General features: G+C 45.8%; 1 protein-coding gene across 16 annotated transcripts in view; it reads right to left on the bottom strand.

Moving 5' to 3' along the window:
* Positions 1 to 5,819: 5,819 nt before the first annotated feature.
* Positions 5,820 to 13,818, bottom strand: part of CDC42BPB (CDC42 binding protein kinase beta) — a 91,163-nt gene continuing 83,164 nt past the window's right edge. For 6 of the 16 annotated variants that reach the window (XM_040068783.2, XM_040068785.2, XM_040068793.2 and 3 more), the window contains 8 exons: positions 11,635 to 11,732; positions 11,439 to 11,523; positions 11,172 to 11,292; positions 10,953 to 11,070; positions 9,981 to 10,019; positions 9,743 to 9,851; positions 9,588 to 9,658; positions 5,820 to 7,565 (listed from right to left, as the gene is read on the bottom strand). In XM_040068783.2, coding sequence (XP_039924717.1) covers positions 7,434 to 7,565; positions 9,588 to 9,658; positions 9,743 to 9,851; positions 9,981 to 10,019; positions 10,953 to 11,070; positions 11,172 to 11,292; positions 11,439 to 11,523; positions 11,635 to 11,732 — 773 coding nt within the window. In that variant the 3' untranslated portion in view covers positions 5,820 to 7,433. Of the gene's footprint in view, positions 7,566 to 9,587; positions 9,659 to 9,742; positions 9,852 to 9,980; positions 10,020 to 10,952; positions 11,071 to 11,171; positions 11,293 to 11,438; positions 11,524 to 11,634; positions 11,733 to 13,818 lie in introns of those variants that run through there. The other 10 variants (XM_040068786.2, XM_040068791.2, XM_040068794.2 and 7 more) reach the window with 4 other exon arrangements.

The raw sequence follows: 13,818 nt of genomic DNA, 5'->3' as shown, positions 1-13,818 counted from the left end.
TCAGCACCCCATGCTTTAGCCAGCACTGTGCTGGATTTGCCCCAGGGCACAGAGCAGGTTGAAGGAAGCATCCCTGGATGCATGACAGAAATTCAGTGCTCAAACAATTTAGAAAATGACCCAGAGCTTTCAGGGCCAGGACCCATTAGCTGGAAGGTTGTTTTGCTTTCCAGCAGCGTGCTCAGTGCTTGGGATCTCTCTCAGGGTCCCCATTCCTCCTCTCACCCCTGTCCACTGGGTGCAGGTGAGGTCCGGTCCTGATTAAACGATTCCCTTCCCAGGGAAGCTTCTGGATCTTGCTTCTTCCCTCTTTGCCTGGACTGATAGGTAAGAAACCCTCTTGGACCTTTGGGGATTTACTCTGTTATTCCTCGAGGTGAGAAGGTTTTCTCATGGTAAAGGAGAAGGAAGTGTGGTGCCGGAGTCCCCGGGTGCAGGCAGGACCTGAGGGCTGGGGACAGTCACAGCAGCCCATCTGTGCTGAGGGCTGGGGCAGTGACACCGAGGGGCCTCGTTGGCGCTGGCCTGTGTCACAGCCCATCATCCGCTCACAGTGTCAGGCAGCGCATCTTTATGGAGCAGGGCTGATGGGTGAGGCAGAAATTATGGATATGTATGCAAATGGATGCAAATTTACACTCTACTGAGTGTTCAGTAGGGCTTGTTGGCATATTCCATAAGGAAGCAGCTATTTTAAGTTGATAATAGTTTGTTCTAGTCTCTGGAAGACATAATCCCTTCTCAAAGGCCTAGGAATTCATCATTAGGTGCATCAGAGGCCTGACGAAGGGTAGCAGGCAGCTTGTGGTGGTGGGACCAAGCGCTGCCCTCTGGAAACAGGCAGGACAGAAGCACGAGGCAGGCAGGGAACAAGAGCTCTTGGAGCTCCTGCTTGCTGAGGTGGATTTGCAAGCGAGGCAGAGCCAAGAGGAGTGCTGTGCTCAGGGCACACACACCCTTGGGATTTCACCATGCACACCTCTCCTGAGGGGGCTCCTCCACACATACAGGGATGAAAAGCAACTTGCCTGGGCAGGACTTTCTGCTGCCTCTGTCAGGCACTTGTTGCTGGGTGAAATAGTCACAGGCCAGGTCAAACAGCAGAGGAAGCCTGCGGCAGCTGACATGGACCCGTTGGGAACATTCAATCCCCACCATCCCATGATCCTACGACCAGTGCATCACTGTGGGGAGCAGTGTCCCAGGGACAGGACGCAAAAACTCACAACACAGTCGCTCCCGTGATGTGAGCCCAGGGTAGATCCCCACCCCAAAGCCTCCTGCTGACCCCACAGGGCCAGGCAGCCCCCCGTGGCCAGGGCTCGGTGCGGCTCGGCAGCCGTGGTGTTACCATGGCGCCTGTGAGAGCAGCCGCGTCCTCCACCAGCTGCACCCCTACTTTCTGCCTCTGAGGGCCTTTTTGTGTCCTTTTCCCCTTTCACATCAGTTCAGTGCAGGTGACTGCATCTTCTCCAGCCCACAAGCTTTCAAATACACACACACACAGAGGGATTTTCTTTCTGGGGCTGATGCAGTGCTGCACGCTGGAGGCCGCTGCACCGGGCAGCCCAACACACCAGCACTGCCCACGCAAGGAAGGGGCTCAGGGCTGACCCCCAGGGCTGACCCCCAGAACCCTCACCTCAGAGCAAAGTTTTTTCTTCCCTGGCTGTTTTTGGGCCTCGCTCACTGTGAGTGTGAATTGTGATGTGAGGATTGGGAGGGGTCTCGATGGCTGCATCCTTGCAACACGTGCAGAAGGGGAAAGGCAAGAGCATCCCATGGCCATAGACTGAGGGAGAGAGGAAACAGCCCTTTGGCAACGGGGACCATCGCACGAGATGGTGTCAGGGTAGCGCCTTCTCCTGCAAGTGGCTGAGGACACCAGCTCTGTGTCCTGCCTGCACACACAGGGATTCGAGGGTGAGCCACAGGCAGGCATGTGCGTGTGGAGTGGGACGCCATCCTGGGACACATCCCTGGCACAAGAGAGAGAGGCAGACCGCCCTGCGGCAGGAATCTCCACCTGGTCACCCCTCCGTGTCGGCGTGTATGGATTCGCTGTTGGCGAAGCTTCATTTTTAAAATGCGTTAGCAGCTCGAGGTCACTTACAATAGAGGCTTTAATTAAAGCAGAGATCAATTTTTGTCAGTGCACGAGCAGAGCACAGTCTGTACTTTTCCTTCAGGAGCCACGTCCGCTTGCTCGTACAGAAGGTGCCGCAGGGAGGGGGGAGCGCTGCAGAAACAAAATGAAGCAGCGGAATCAGTTTGCGATGCCGGGGACCAAGAGCTGCTGGAAAAACAGCTGTATCCGTGATTGTATCAAACAGCTGTATCCGTGATTGTATCAAACAGCTGTATCCGTGATTGTATCCACGATTGCTGCACGCTGACACACAGAGACAGCCCACGGCGCGGGCAGGGCAGAGCGGAGGGGTTTGGTACATAAATGTCCCCTGGGATCCTGCCTAAACGAGGAATTTAATTCACAGACATCTTTGGTAAGCAGCGCATTAGATGGGTGGTTTATGACGTGCTGCGCACGGCACGTCTGGGCACCTGGTGGCTTTGTTTTGCTTCTGGTCCTGAGTGTCAGAGGTCCCCCACTGTGACGGACTAATTCAAAATGCATTAGTGTTAATGGCAAGATCTCAGGAGTCATTGCTTCCCAGGGTCTCAAAAGGAAAAGCAAACCGCACACTATTAAAGGACACCAACCCACTGCACAGCGCCTTCCCTTTGCACGATGCAGCCGCTCACAGAAGTTGTGCACACCCGGGTCGCGGCAGAGTCCTCAAAATATCCCTGAGCCTAAAGAGAGGCTTGGCTGGATTAATTTCTGATTTTATATCTCTTTTAGCAGGAGGTAGCAGTGGCGGGAGGGCGGTGGCAGGGGCAGGTCTCAGCGGAGCGCAGGAGCTGGCCAAGGCGCTGCGGGCTGGCAGCTCTGCCCCTCAGCGTGCACGGCTCTGCACTGCTCCTCCTCACGGGACCGCAGGGCAGGGACTGCGTAAGGAACAGCAGAGGAGGCGAGGCTGAAAAAAAAATCTGAGGGTTTTATCTATGAGAAAGCATCAATAAGCCTGCATGAACCTGTGCAGTCAGATGACAAGTGCTGCAGCTTATTGGGGAGCAGGGAAAATATTTGCTGCAAGGACAGGGAAGGGGCTGATTCCTTAGTCCATGTTCCTCCTCTGGCTGGAGCACAGCACTGCAGCTCCCGCTGGCTGAGCACGTCCTGCTGTCTTCTGCTCCTGTCCTCAGCTGACCCTGCCGGCAGCGCTGGCCGGAGCATCAGGCACCGCTGGGACACACTCTTGCCAAAGTCTGGCTTTCCTGGGCATCCCACCCCAGACCTGCAGCTGATGCCTGGTCTCGTCATCACCCTCTGTCCCCAGAAACACGTTTAGGACATTTTGCAAGCACTGAGATCGTGCTGACACCGTGCCTTCCATCCTGTCTTCCCGACGTGGTCCTGTGCCCACGGAACCCCCTCCCCTCAAGCAGAGCCCCTCCAGCCCCATGCCAGGCGAGCCCAGGACACGAGAGCAGCTCTCCCCCCGCAGGAAGGGGCTGCCCTGCACCGGGCAAGGGTGGCAGCTCCTGAGCCCGTGAGCTGCCAGGAGCCCCAGGGCTGCCAGGGAGGGCTCTTAAGGGGAAACTGAGAGGGAAGCCACATTTACAGGGGTGCAAGCAGGCAGAAGGCCACCAGAGCTGCTGCCACAGCAGTGGAAGGCAAGCGTTGGGCAGCTGAGCACTGATTTTTGGATTGTCCTCCTCTCTTCTGCCTGCCAGAGCTGCTTCATCCAGAGCAGATGGTGCAAACTGGAACACGAGATGCTCCAGTAGTCTGGCATGCAAGAATGCCATGTGTCCTTTTTGTTTCAAAATAAGCTAAACTCAGCAAGACAAGGTTTTTGCTCATGATATACACGACCTTCCCCTCATTAATACTTCGCCTAACTGCACCTCAAGGTGCAGTTCAGTTCCCACAGTCATCTCTTCCCTCAAACACTTTCCTGCTTCTCAGTGCTTTAGGCTACCAATGCCAGCTCTCAAGGTTTTCACACATCTGCTTTCTCCCAGGGATGCCAATCTGGTGCTGTGCAGAACAAGGGTGCCTGCACCTCCAGCATTTCCACACTGAAGCCCCCTCCCTGTGACTTAGCTGCGTTCACCTGCAAAGACAAAGCCAGCTTTCATGCACCCCCCTCTCCAGCAGATTGCACCTGTTTTGGAAGCTGTTTATTCTCAGCACACCTGTTCTGTAGACAGAGATGGTGGCAGATGAGTTAGTTCTTGGGTGGCAAGTGATACCATGACATATTCCAAAATATTCAGCTTTTGGGGGCAAAGATCTGTGTTAGAAGTGTCCAGTTGTTCCAGTGAGTGGTGCACCCACCACTCCAGCTTCAGGACCTGATGTATCTCTGTGAAAACGGAATGAGCAGAGAAACAGGCAGACACCAAATTACCCTCATTCCTTGTACAGCTCAATTTCTCACTTTCAGTCCTAGACTGGTAGCCTCCAGGGATAAGAAAGTGCATTGTCAGAGAATCGTTCCACCTGAATTTCTGCATTTATGTAAATTTTCCTGAGGGCTCAAGAGGACTCTTTAGGTAACTAGAATCAAAATCCATAAGGGAAAAGATGATCTGCAAAGGGCTGTGGTGGAGGACTTGGGAAGGAATTCTGCTTGGCCAGACTTAAACAGGAAAAAAAAAAAAAAAAAAAAAAAAGAAAAAAAAAAAAAGAAAAAAAAGAAGAATAATGTATTCATATGAGCAATTAATTAATTTTTCTAGAAATGTTCTCCTGCTTAAATTACAACCAAACCCTGGCACTGCTGAGTGCTATGATTTAATACCCCCATAATTAAAGACTTTGTTGTCATCCAAAGTCCTCACTGTGCAGAGAAAAATCAGCTCAAGAGCAGGAGAAATGTTTTTTAAAAGTCAAAGGCTGATTAGCATGAATACTTGTGAGAAGGCTTCCAGCACACAGCCCTCAAACCTCCTGTCAGCCATCAGCCCATCCCCAGGGCAGAGAGTGGCTGCACCTTCCCAAACCATCCCATCCCATCCCATCCCATCCCATCCCATCCCATCCCATCCCATCCCATCCCATCCCATCCCATCCCATCCTGCCCAGGAAGGTTTGGTCAGGCAAGGACCAGCTGGGTCCAAACCACCCACCCTGGCCTTTCCTGTGGAGGGTGAGACAAACCAGGAAACAATTCAGGAACACTTGGCACTCCATAAGGGATGAGGGATGCTTACCTAGGACACCCTAGAGGAGATGTTGGCACTGTCTAGCTGCAGTGGACCCTGGTGCTCAAATACTGGAATATGAGGAGAGCTTTAACAAAACCCCGATTATGAGTGGCTGCACCATTCACACACCAATCCTTGAAATGTTCCTAAGCCTTTCTTTGGGAGTACTGCTTTGACAACAAGTGAAAGATATTGTTTTATGATACTTAAGATGCATGAATAGACCCTGCAGCCTCCTTATTACGCTTCAGCTGTAAGTAACGAGTCATATAAATCATTTAAAAAGGAATTAATAGGACCAGCAAATCAATGACAACTCTAAAAACAAACCGAGGGCACAAAATTTCAGCGCTGTATTCCACCAAAAAGACTTCAACACTCATTCACCCTCAGCAATATGCACCCTTCTTGTAGTGCTTGAGTATGGAGCTCCAAAATACCTTCAGTTTACGTCAAATGTCCGTGTGAACAAAGTGAATTTATCATGAGACTGAAGCAAGTGGCAGTGATAGATTGTTTTCAGATGTCAAGACAGACGACTATAAACTTTAAAACCTCCCTCTTCTGCTTTATTGACATGTAAATTGTTCAAAAATGTTCTCACAATTCAATAATTACAAAGACTTAGACTTACATTAAAAAAGTAAAAACCAGAAAACCCCCAAAGCAGTAGTGTCCAGCTCTAACTGAGCCCCTTTATCAAGAATCTGAGAAAAAGAGCAAGTACTGTCGAACACTTAACGTAACAGGATTAAATGTTGACTAGAACACTCAGTTTAAACTAAAGATAAGTGCACGTCCTATACAGTGTTTCAGAAAAGAACATCAGCCGTTGGTATATCATTAGCCCATTTAAACTGAATTTTAAATAAGTGACATCCAACTGTCATAAAATTGGCACAGAAGGCACACTAGTGTGACAATGACAAACTGGATATGCCAGCCACTGAATTAATTACAAGCTTTTAATGAAACATGGTCACAAATCTTTTGAGTACTAAATGTATAATACATGGAAGCATGAGATTAAATATACACGCAAAACATCACCGCACCGTGGGCCATCGCAAAATATACAGGAGTGTGTTGTGCATTTTTCTACATGATCAATACTTGATTAATAATCATGGGGTCTTCATGCAGGTGAGGATACAATTAATGAGAAAAGCAGCACCCCCAGTTACACATCCTTCACGTTCCACTTTGGTAAGCAATGAACAGACTGATGTTTCAGTGCGATGCAGTCCCTCGGGTCAAGCAGACTCCGAGGGCAATGCGTCCACAAGAAGGCTTGCTAGCTAAACAGCGTAGTGTGTCCTTACACCAAAAACCCAGGAGAAAGAGCTTCTCAGGAGGAGAAAGGCAGGAACTAGGAGCAAAATTTTTTTCACAGCAGTATTTAAAAGCCCTGACTAATGACTGATGAGGACTAGAGGCAGGGAATGGGTAAAGAGATAACTGTCAGTAGTCCTATGTACAAGACTAAAAAGTTGGTAGAAAGATAGAAAGACAGTTATGCACCTGTATATGTAATGGCTAAATGACTTAAAAGGCCACAAAACTATAACCAGCTTTTCTTTGACTTCCTGGTGATTCTATTGATGTTGGAAATGACCTACAGCTTCCTACCATTCTCCTTAGGATTTAGGAAAAAAAACAGTTACAGGAAAAAGGGAAAAGTGTATTCATCTGAGGATGTAACTAGACCTGCTCACATTTCCTATTTAGAAGTCCAAATTCTGTCTAAAAGGATTTCCTGCTAATCAGACATTACATCATTCTATAGAAAAATAATATTCCTGATATTGTAGCAACATTATCAGTAACTCTCTCTCTATTTTTCTTTCACCATAAGAATAAGACTATTTACTGGTGGCCTTAAATGCTCCTATGCAATAAAACTGTGTAACAGCTGTGCAGAAAGGAATCAACCGTAACTGAGCAGTGAACAATTCTGCATAAAAAGCTCGATCGCTATTAGTAAAGAATTTTCTTCATTTCCATAGTTTGTATCTACAATCTGGATATATAATTATTCTTGTACAACACTAGAGAGTCTGTGTCAGTCTTGGCACTAGCATCTGAGACAGCTTTGCCCTGCTGTTGAACACATGGAGTAGTGGATGACAGGAGCCGGAATGCCGAGGGCGGCGGCGCTACGCGTCACAGGTCGACTGGTCCAGTCCATCTAGCATAAGCTGATTCCTATGAGGAGAGTTGGGACTTGGGGGACCACTTGGATTGGAGCTGTTAGATGGAGTAGAGTGTTTGGTGGAGTCTGAATCAGGCTGTTAATGAGAAACATTAAAAAAATTATGTTTACTTGAAGTGAATTCTTTACACTGAAAAGCTTTCAAAGGCACTCAAAAATGAGGGTGGGCAACACCTATGAAGCACTGTAAATTAGATTATTTCCATAGTTAAACATTCAATTAAGTACTTCCATTACGATCAAAAGGCTCTAGTGCAGTCCCTAAGGTGACCTTCTGATGCAACAGGAATTATGGTAAAGTATGTGGCAATTGCTACATCTCTGGCTCCTCTCCTTTAGCCACTGCAAAGCTTTCCTGATGGAATGCATCTATCTCTTAACTGTTCAGAATTTACCAGCCAGCAATTTTTATAGCTCAGGAGTAAGTTTATCTGCCCATGTAAACATATAAGAACTATGGTAAAATCATCTTCAGTTTAGTGAGGAGGAAGGAAACAAGCATTATGAACTGTTTACAAAACAGCAACAAGCCTGTGAAGTGCCTGACAAACGAGTGAAGGCTGCCAAGAATCTGGCTGGAGATCTGGAAACAGAATATACTTAGTGGGTACGTCCTACGTCAATATCTAATAAAGACTATCCACAGTTATTTCCCCAGTGTTAGATCAGTTGTTGGATATTTGCCTTCACAAAGGCTGGTCTCACTTCAACAGGATGGCTGGCAAGTTTCCCACTATTTTGGTGTGTTACAATTCTGAGCACTGCACACATTCACAGCTAATGAAATACTGCACAAAAACCCTGTTATCGTTGCAGCAAGTTATTTTCAAGAAAGGGAACTATATACTTGGCAAATAGATTGAAAGGTAACGTCCTTCAAGAATGCTGTTCAGAAGATTTTGCATGGCTCGAAAAATAATAAGATAATCCATAACAAGATTATCCTAACGTGATCCAGTTCATAAAGCCAAAAGCCATGGGGGAAATAGTATAAAGCCAAAAGGTGTTATTAGAGCCTCTTTCCAGTTCCAAACTACTATTTTTTTTAATTTAAGAAGTCATAAGAAATTGTAAGAGCTACCAAAAAAAGAAGAGACTGTAAAAAATCCCTTTTGAATCTATCAACCCTTTTGTATACCTACAAAAAACAATTACCATTAGAGCATGTAATATAATGGAGTTTGGGAAGGGTGAGCAGAATAATTAACATGGTCCATCATAACCACATTTGAAAACCAAGACTGTTTCAAAAATACCTGTGTTTGGAGATCCCCACTTTTATGTGCTTTTAATGGCTAACTGAAGGTGACAAAGGAAGTCAGCCCACAGGTGTGATCAGAACTCGGGACTTGGTGCATGCTAAGGCATCCAGCAAAAGTCTGGCTTCACAAAAACATGCTTCAAAATTCAGAGCATTATATGGGCCTGCAGTTGGGTACCAAAGAGCACTACAAAAGATCTTAATCAGGGACTTCGCTTCCCAAGAATAATTCCCAACACTTTCTTTGCACAGACAGTGCTTTAGCAAAGCTTGGAAGAAAACACACGATAAATAACAGATACAAAAATTGTGTATCTTCTCTATTTACATTCAGGAACACCAGTTTTGTAGAGCCAGGAGATTTTATGTTTGGTGATTACTGGCACATGCTCTTATTCTTGCTAAAAGCAGTTTTACGTATTATAAATTTGATTCCTTCTCAAGTTACATGACAAAAAGCCTTCCTTAAGGCAGCACAGAAAATTACTTAACTAGTCATATTACTTTGCTATTCTATGCTAATATCCCAGAGAACATTTTTAGGAGCTTTGAGGACATTTCATCAATTAGTCAAATTTCCGTTGCCTATAAAGCTTAATCGAAGACATAATACTTCTTAAAATATCACCGTAAGAAGAGCTTTTCACAGCTTTGCTTTTGTGCTGGCATATCTAACTTGCAAACATGTATTACAGGCTGGGAAAAACGCTTGTGGAAAGAAAACATCTCCATAAATGACTCATTGAAGTATTTCCTTGGGAATGTAATTTATTGGGAAAGGAGAACAATCTACGTCGACAGGATATTGTCGGTCTCCATCTGCAGAAGCTGTTTTACCTCTTTGTCAAACTCCTGGTCAGGGTCGGACATGCTTCGGGAAGGCATGGCTGCTCCCACATCACTGCCACCTGTCGAGAGTAAGGGACAGTTTACAGCTCCTGCTGACACCACAGACTACAGCTCAGAAGTGACCAGCTTGCTCCCAGCCTTACTTGATGAGGGCCACGAGATGTAGGTTTTGTTTCTCTGCTGCTGTTGCTGCCGTGAAAGGTTAGCTGAAGACGGACAGGTTTTTTCATCCTGGGCAGGAGGTAGGACGCTCTACAGTTGAAATGAAACACTTTGTTAGCCAGCAACAAAAGCTAGCCAACGAGAAGTTGTCACTCATGAAAGCTTTACTGTGCTTTTGAAGCTATTACAACCCAGTGTTGGTAGAAAAACTGAACTTACTTGACCACATCCACATATTTTCAGTAACAGACACAAACCCTGAGAAAGACAGAGAAAGAACTAAGCCCCATAGCAGCCAATGGGACCTGTCAGCCAGCAAACCCTCTATGAAGGGGCAGGGACTGTACTAACAGCTCTGCTTTCCTTCCTCCTCCTGCTGCAATGACAAATGCCTGACCCACATCTGGGCTATCTGAGAAAGACAAGAGAAAGCCTGACTAACAGCTCTAGGATGGAGGGTACATACAGAACATGAAAGTGTACCTTCGCATCTTCCTCTTGTGGATTTAACACTAAAACAGCTCATAAAAAGGTGTATTAGTTAAATACAAGATAAAATTAATGCTATAAAGCACTGCAAGTCGCATGCATTTTAGTTACTTCCACAGCATTAGTTTTTTTCCCCTTGTTATTGCTCTAGAATTGGTGAAGTGCCACAAGCATACCGTATTCCAGTTCCTAACAGTTTGTAGCTACTCCTACCCTTGCTAGGGAAGCAGAGGAGGGACAGGAAGAGGAAGAAAGCAGAAGGGAGCCTTGCAGTGAGGAATGGTCACTCTGGAGAGAGATTTCAGCAGAGACAGGGCTCATGTGATAGACGTGCTCAAAGCCTGTGGGGGCGTGATACCAAGAGCAGAATGTTGAGAGGATAGGGGGAAAGGAAATTCATTCTGTTATTTTAAGAAGAAAAACAAGAAAAAGGAAGGAGGAGAGACTGATTATATACAAAACTACTAACAAGCTCCTGGCAGTGGTATCTGTCTTTCAGTGTCTCATTGGTAAGTCAGCTAACAGTATTTCCTTACACAGGATTTAGAAGCATAGCACAGCAGGAAGGTTCACCTTTCTCAAAAGGTTTTAAAGAAGAATTCGGTACAGAGATAATACTTGAGCCTATCCAGCACATCTTCACAGCTTTTGTGAGCAAGAACAAATGCACACATATATCCCTCCCCTATAAATGTATTTTACCAGTGGGAGGTCCATGAGGACCTGCATTCCATCTCCTGGTCCCATGTGAGCCACGTGGTTGAAATTCGTTGGGTTAGAAATCATCTTTGACCTTAGCTCAGGGTCTCTAAGCATTTCCCTAAAAAACCAAGAGTGGTTTTTTACTATTAGCATTCCCAGTCTCTTCATGTTATCATGTACATTCAGGTTTTTTTTACAAATTTACAAATAAATTCTTACCGCCTTTGTTGTATCCGCTCTTCCTCGGGAACCTTAAACACGAATCTTCTTTTGCTCCTGGTTCGAAGCATTTGCTTCTTGCTGTTGTCAGACGTTTCTGGTACACTGAGGCCAGCTCCTGCTGTAACAGCACAAAGCAATTTCACAAACAGAGGTACACGCTGACCCAGACACATTCAACACAAATTTCATCTAGTGCAAAGGTAACACGGTGAAAATTAACCAGTTAGAATGAGCTCCCCATTTCTCCCCTTGCTCGGGACTCACCTGCAAATTTGTTCTTGAAATATATTAGCCTCGGTGGCTCACAATTAAGGAGGTTCAGTGTGCCATCCATGTTTAATGGTCTGATCTGTTTTGAGGAAGGAGGCAGAGAATTACCTCAAATCTAGCACACACTGTGAAGAAACACCTCATTTGAAAGCAACCCAATTAAGTTTAATAGTCAAAGAAAATTACTTACCCTTCGCAGGCCAATAGTCTGGACCCATTCCATAGTGTTAACGTCAAACACGTCAACACCATACTCGCTGTACACGGTTACATATGAAGAATTGCAACCTGCATTGATCGAAAACAAACAGAAAACCCTAATGTCATTTCAGTAGTCCAGAACAGACAAATATTTGAGCAGATTTCAAGAGTTACTAGTTTTCTACTATGTGCAAGATACATTTTAAAACACATTTTCCAAGTCCCACTTTCAAAGAGATTTGTGAGAATAGATTTGCTAATGACACCTACCAGCATCATGGAAATATTTAAATTTGACCCTTTCAGTATTTTTTTAAAACTTCACATTGCGATTTCATGAAATTGCAAAATGGCATCTGAAGTTTTCAGATGCATACAAATTTGCTAGGTAGTAGGAACTGAGCAGCTATCTTTGCAATGGATTACTTCATTTCAGAAGCAGCAAGCTAACTATACATCTGCTATGTTCAGAGGAGATGAGAAAGCCACCATCTGTGAGCTGGGTCATGAACTCATGATGCATATCTGCTCTCAATTTCCTTCCTCTTTTGCTTACAATTTTCTAGCTTTAGATATTAATGTATGGGTTACTTTCATCAAGTTGACAGAAAAATGTCACAATGCTTAAAGCCCGTAACTCATATTCTCGTTTCAACTTTTTTTTTTTTTTTAAAGCATAAAAGGCATCAGCAGACAAGTTTTATTTTAGGTCAAACGAAATGCAGAGATCTCTAGAGCTTTGTATCAACATGTTTCTGCTCATATAGACTGCCTCCTGATGTAAAAAGCAGTTACTAGAAACTTAAGGGATTTAATAGAGAGAAGATGCTTCAATAAACAAAATGAAAATAACCCAGTAGGACACTAAACACATCACAGAATCTTCTTAGAAGAACTGAAGTACAGTTGCGGTGCTATTTTTTAAATTCATTAAAAGAATGCCTTGGACAGCTATCATAAAAATGTAGCACAGAAGCGATTTACGCTCAAGCATTTATTACACGCCGTCTTAGCTGGCCTGGATGTCCAAATCACGAAGGGAGAACCAAGCATCAGGCAGAAACACCACCTGGAGCCAAGGCTGGCACTCGCCAGTCAGAGCTGATGAGCCGGACCAGATCTCAGGAGGTTCCCAGAGAGCCGTGTCAGCGCTGCGCTGCGCTCGCCCGCGCTCCAGCCTCCAGCCCAGCCGGCTCCGAGGCTTTGCACCAGGCTGCACAGGAGCCAAGCAGCCCTGGGACACCCACAGTGGCTCAGCACAGGACACCAGCAGCAGGCTGGTGTAGGGGAACCCCAGGAGGCCAGCCGGGGTAACAGAGCTGTGCTAGAGCTCACCCTGCCCTCTCCTGGGGCGAGGGCACTGAATGCCACGCACACAAATTCTGTTTTAGCACACAGCCTCTCTACAACGTGGTGTTCTACCACAGCAGAATCACTTCCACTTTGTTGGTTTCTCCTGTGAAGACTGGCTGAGAGAGTTGGGGCTGTTCTCAGCCTGGAGAAGGCAAGGCTCTGGGGAGACCTTACAGCAACTCCCAGTACCTAAAAGAGGCTACAAGGGAGCTGGTGTGGGACTTTTTACAAGAGCATGGACTGACACGACAAGGAGAAATGGCTTTAAACTGAGAGTGGGCTTAGACTGGATATTAGGAAGAAATTCTTTATTGTGAGGGTGGTGAGGCACTGAAACAAGTTGCTCATGGAAGCTGTGGAAGAAGCTGTTCCATCCATGCTAGGGTTCAAGGTCAGGATAGATGGAGCTTTAAGAAAACTGGTTTCTCCTCCCATGGCAGGAGAGGTGGAAGTAGGTGATCTTTAAGATCCCTTCCAATCCATTCTGTAATTTTACAGCCTCCTGATGGGATAGTTAAAAAATCCCACCATCACTAGGTAACAGACATTAGGACTGAAGAGGGAGGACAAGTCTAATGAAAAGGGAAGTAATTCAGTTTCCTTTGGCAGCAGAGAATGTTGCTCTTTCTACACAAACAGCCCTAGGCCAGCACCACTCAGGACTGCACATACAAGAATGTTATTAAATAGTTTACAGTAAGAATACTTCTAATAATAACAGACAAAACCATTAACTAGCAAGTCTAGTTTGCTGAAATGCAAAAAACTGTAAAGCTGATTAAGGAAAAGGAAACATCATTTTTAGCCAATAGTGTTTTAA

This window comes from Hirundo rustica, chromosome 6, assembly GCF_015227805.2.
Source record: "Hirundo rustica isolate bHirRus1 chromosome 6, bHirRus1.pri.v3, whole genome shotgun sequence".
In the NCBI taxonomy this organism is placed as follows: domain Eukaryota; kingdom Metazoa; phylum Chordata; class Aves; order Passeriformes; family Hirundinidae; genus Hirundo; species Hirundo rustica.
Note: the sequence above shows the minus strand (reverse complement) of the source record. Positions and strands in the feature narration are given on the sequence as shown.